Raw genomic sequence first — 3,939 nt, forward strand, 5'->3', positions numbered from 1 at the left:
CTCTGCTGATTGGCCTTTCTGTAAACCTAGGTGAATCACAAAAGGACGTGTATTTCCTAGTTGTAGTCCACCTAATTTACTTGATTGATGTTGATAAGTAAATTAGGTGGACTACAACTAGGAAATACACGTCCTTTTGGTGTAGTGTGCGATAAGTCTGAGAGCCAGTTTGGTGTATTGGTTAAGTGCGCAGACTATTATCTGGGAGAACCAGGTTTGATTACCCACTCCTTCACTTGCAGCTGCTGGAATGGCCTTGGGTCAGCCATAGCTCTCACAAGCATATTTACAAACATATTTACAAAATGTGATTCATACATGGAAAAAAGTGCCATTCAGCAACCTCATTATTTTACATACCGCATGTGTGTGTGTGTGTGTGTGTGTGTGTGTGTGTATATAAACGGTATGTAAGATGATAAGGTTGCTGAATGGCACTTTTTTTTTTGTATGAATCACATTTTGTAAATATATTTTTCAGAGTGGTTTTGATTTATTTGGTAGCAACTTCATTCCTCTGTGTAGTCTATAGTGTATCTTCACATAGCTCTCACAAGGGCAGTTTCTCAGCCCACTTACTCCACCGTGTATTTGTTGTGGGGGAGGAAGATAAGGGAGATTGTGAGCTGCTCTGATTCAGAGTGGAGGGTGGGATATAAATCCAATATCCTCCTCCTCCTCCTCCATCATCGTTGCATCCTACCAAACTAGTGGGCTTGCAGGACAGTTCCATTCCAATTTCCAATCCAAGCTGCAATAGGTAGCTAGTAAAGGAATGTATGCCATTGCCTTGGAAACTACCAGCCAAAACTTCCGCAGTGGTTATCTCACTTTCTTGTTATCTCACCCCTACAGCAATGGATCACAGGAATGTCACTCAGGTCTCCGAATTCCTCATCCGTGGCTTCACTTCCCAACCCGAACTCCAGAAGATCCTTTTCCCCTTCTTCCTCTTCATGTATCTGCTCACCCTCCTGGGGAACGTCACCATCATCTTTGTGATCCACTCTGATGAGAAGCTTTTCCAAACCCCCATGTACTTCCTCCTCAGCTTCCTTGCAGTATGCGATTTGGGGTTTTGCAGCAACATCATCCCCAAGGCGATTGTAAACTTGGTGTCTCAGAAAAAGACCATCTCCTACCATGGCTGTCTGACACAGATATTTTTCGCAATCTTTATTGGCAATGCAGACAGCTACATCCTGGCTTCCATGGCCTATGACCGTTTTGTGGCCATCTGCCGCCCGCTCTACTATTCTGCCATGATGAGCTACAAGCGTTGCATTCAATTGGCAGCCATATCCTGGACCATCCCCTTCTTCCACTCTGTGCTTTACACCGTGATGATGTCTCATGTCGAGTTCTGTAACCCTGGGGAGATCGCTCAGTTTTTCTGTGACCTTTACCCTGTTCTGGATGTTTCTTGCTCTGACTCAAGCATTATAGATTTAGTCTTGATGACAGAGGGGTTAGTGGAGATCCTGGGGCCATTTGTGCTCATTCTCATTTCATACATCTTCATTTTCTATACCATCTTGAAGATTCCGTCAGCCGTTGCCAAGCGCAAGGCATTCTCGACATGCGGGTCCCACATTTGTGTGGTGCTCATGTACTTTGGTGGGATAAGTTTTATTTATTTCAAGCCAAATGCCAATCACCCAGAGTACAAGGACACAGTGGCAGGTGTTATGTGCACCCTGGTAACCCCCATGTTGAATCCTTTCATCTATACCCTCAGGAACAATGAGATGAAGGCAGCCATGAAGAGGGCCTACAAGAAGTATTTTCATAGATCTTGAAGGGTGAAACTAGAGGTATCTGGGAGATCTGTAACTGAATATACCAAGAGTTACAGATTCTGTCAGACACATTTGAAGAGTTCCCATTCCATTTACTGAACTGCCCTGACACTGATCTCCTTACATATTTGTTTGAGAGTGATTGCCTCTTTAGAAGGTAGATGTTTCCAAAAATGCAATTTCTTTTATATTAATTTTAAAAGTGCTTTTACCCCTCAAAAGGGGATTGGATAAACATATGGAGCAGAGGTCCATCAATGGTTATTAGCCACAAAGTATAGACGGAACACTTTGTCTAGGGCAATGATGCTCTGTTTTCTTGGTGTTTTAGGGGCAACAGTGGGAGGGCTTCTGGAGTTCTAGCCCCACTGGCGGACCTGGTGATGGCGCCTGGGTTTGGGCCACTGGCCTGATTCAACATGGCTTCGCTAATGTTCTCCTCCTAAGTGGTAATAAAAAATGTTTTCCTCTGCCCAAAGTCTCCCAGCAGATTGCCTAGAAGGAGTCTGTTATTGGGCCTCCCAAGATGGGGGCACATTCGGCCGGGTCTTCGGGCTCTGCACTGGCTCCCAATAACATACCGAGTCCGGTACAAGGTGCTGGTCATTACCTTTAAAGCCCTATATGGCCTGGGACCTGCCTACCTGAAGGACCGTCTCTCCCCACATGTTCCCCAGAGAGTACTGAGGTCGGGAACTCAGAACCTTCTCACCATCCCCAGGCCTAAAGAAGTCCGTCTTAAGATAACCAGAGACAGGGCCCTTTCCATAATGGCCCCTACATGGTGGAACCAGCTGCCGGAGGAGGTGAGGGCCCTGCGGGACCTTACTCAGTTCCGCAGGGCCTGCAAGACAACCCTCTTCCGGCTAGCCTACATCTGACTGGGAAATTAATGTAGCTTATTAGACTCCTGTTAATTATATTGTATAGATTTGATGTTAAGATTTTAAGGTTTTTAGGTTTTAAATGTTCTGACTTTTTAAATGTTTATATATGTAAATGTCAATTTAAATGCTGTTTTATTGTCTGTTGTGAGCTGCCCTGAGCCATTTTTATGGGAAGGGCGGGATACAAGTCATAGAATAAATAAATAAATAAAATATGGTATTATAGTCCTAGAGTAGGCTTTTCATCTAATATTTCCTGCTTTACTTGCCACCAAATCCCATTTTCGCTGGTAGAGAGATCTCACGATACTTGACGTACTTCCTGTGTTGACTGTGTATGCTGTAGGTCTGTGACGATGGTGCTCTTTTTTCAAAACCGCAAGTAGACCAAACAATAAATTCCTTCTGACTTTTTAGCACTGTCCTTTAAATTTAAAAAGTCCAAATTTCACCTCTTCTTCCCTTCTTCCAAGCTTTCTAAATTTAATTCCCCACCTTTTGAATTTATTCTGTTTAACTTTAAATAGTCCCGGAATGAAAAATAGTAATCTGTACCTTTTCTGCAAATTATCCAGATCCACACCGGTCTTGTGTAGCTTTAGATGTTTAGTAATGTCCAAGAAGGTTAGGATTCTGTCGAGTTTATGTCAAATAAATGACTCTGGAAGCTTCTGCAGATGATGAAAATGCAACTCTTCTCCGGAGACCCCTCAAAGCCTCAAAGGAGCCCCCCCCCCCGGGACTCCCTTTTAGCCAAGGTAAATTTCCTCAAAATTTTCTGCGCATATCTTGGACTAATCTCTGTCTGAGAAAAGTAGGCTGTAGGCATTAATTTGCCTTCCACTACCCCGAACAGAAGTTCCAGCCTGCTCCTTTTATTAGAAGCAGCTCAGCTTGGCATTTTCCTACCCCGGAAGTCAGTCCCCAGATATTTCTTGAATTGTACTTGGCAACCCTAGTTTCTAATATTTTTTCCATCAGTTTTTGCTTTTTTGGCATTCCTGGTTGTTTCCAGTTTTTTGCAATTAAAATTTTGCTGCCATATGCAGGTCAGGGCTACTCCCAGGGCTTTTTTTGAGCAGGAACACAGAGGAACACAATTCCTTCTGGGCTTTTTCTATAAAAAAAGGCCCCGACCAGTCCAAACCTCTTAAGGACTCAAAACTAGCTGTTCTACTACAAACCAACATAGCTACCCACTGAAACTTTTCATCCTGGAAGGCATGACTGTTACATGTTCCACCCATTTTATT

The 3,939-nt window shown here is 43.6% G+C and overlaps 1 protein-coding gene across 1 annotated transcript; it reads left to right on the forward strand.

The window, feature by feature from the left end:
• The first annotated feature begins 857 nt into the window (after positions 1–857).
• Positions 858–1,799, forward strand: LOC132581796 (olfactory receptor 1L1-like). The gene has a single exon (XM_060253208.1). The coding sequence runs from the start codon at positions 858–860 to the stop codon at positions 1,797–1,799; it is 942 nt and encodes a 313-aa protein (XP_060109191.1).
• The last annotated feature ends 2,140 nt before the right edge of the window (positions 1,800–3,939 follow it).

The sequence above is a fragment of the Heteronotia binoei genome, chromosome 13, assembly GCF_032191835.1.
Source record: "Heteronotia binoei isolate CCM8104 ecotype False Entrance Well chromosome 13, APGP_CSIRO_Hbin_v1, whole genome shotgun sequence".
Lineage (NCBI taxonomy): Eukaryota > Metazoa > Chordata > Lepidosauria > Squamata > Gekkonidae > Heteronotia > Heteronotia binoei.

What these genes read in the sequence shown, in the direction of transcription:
- LOC132581796 (XM_060253208.1), top strand. Translation starts at nt 858, where the DNA reads ATGGATCACAGGAATGTCACTCAGGTCTCCGAATTCCTCATCCGTGGC.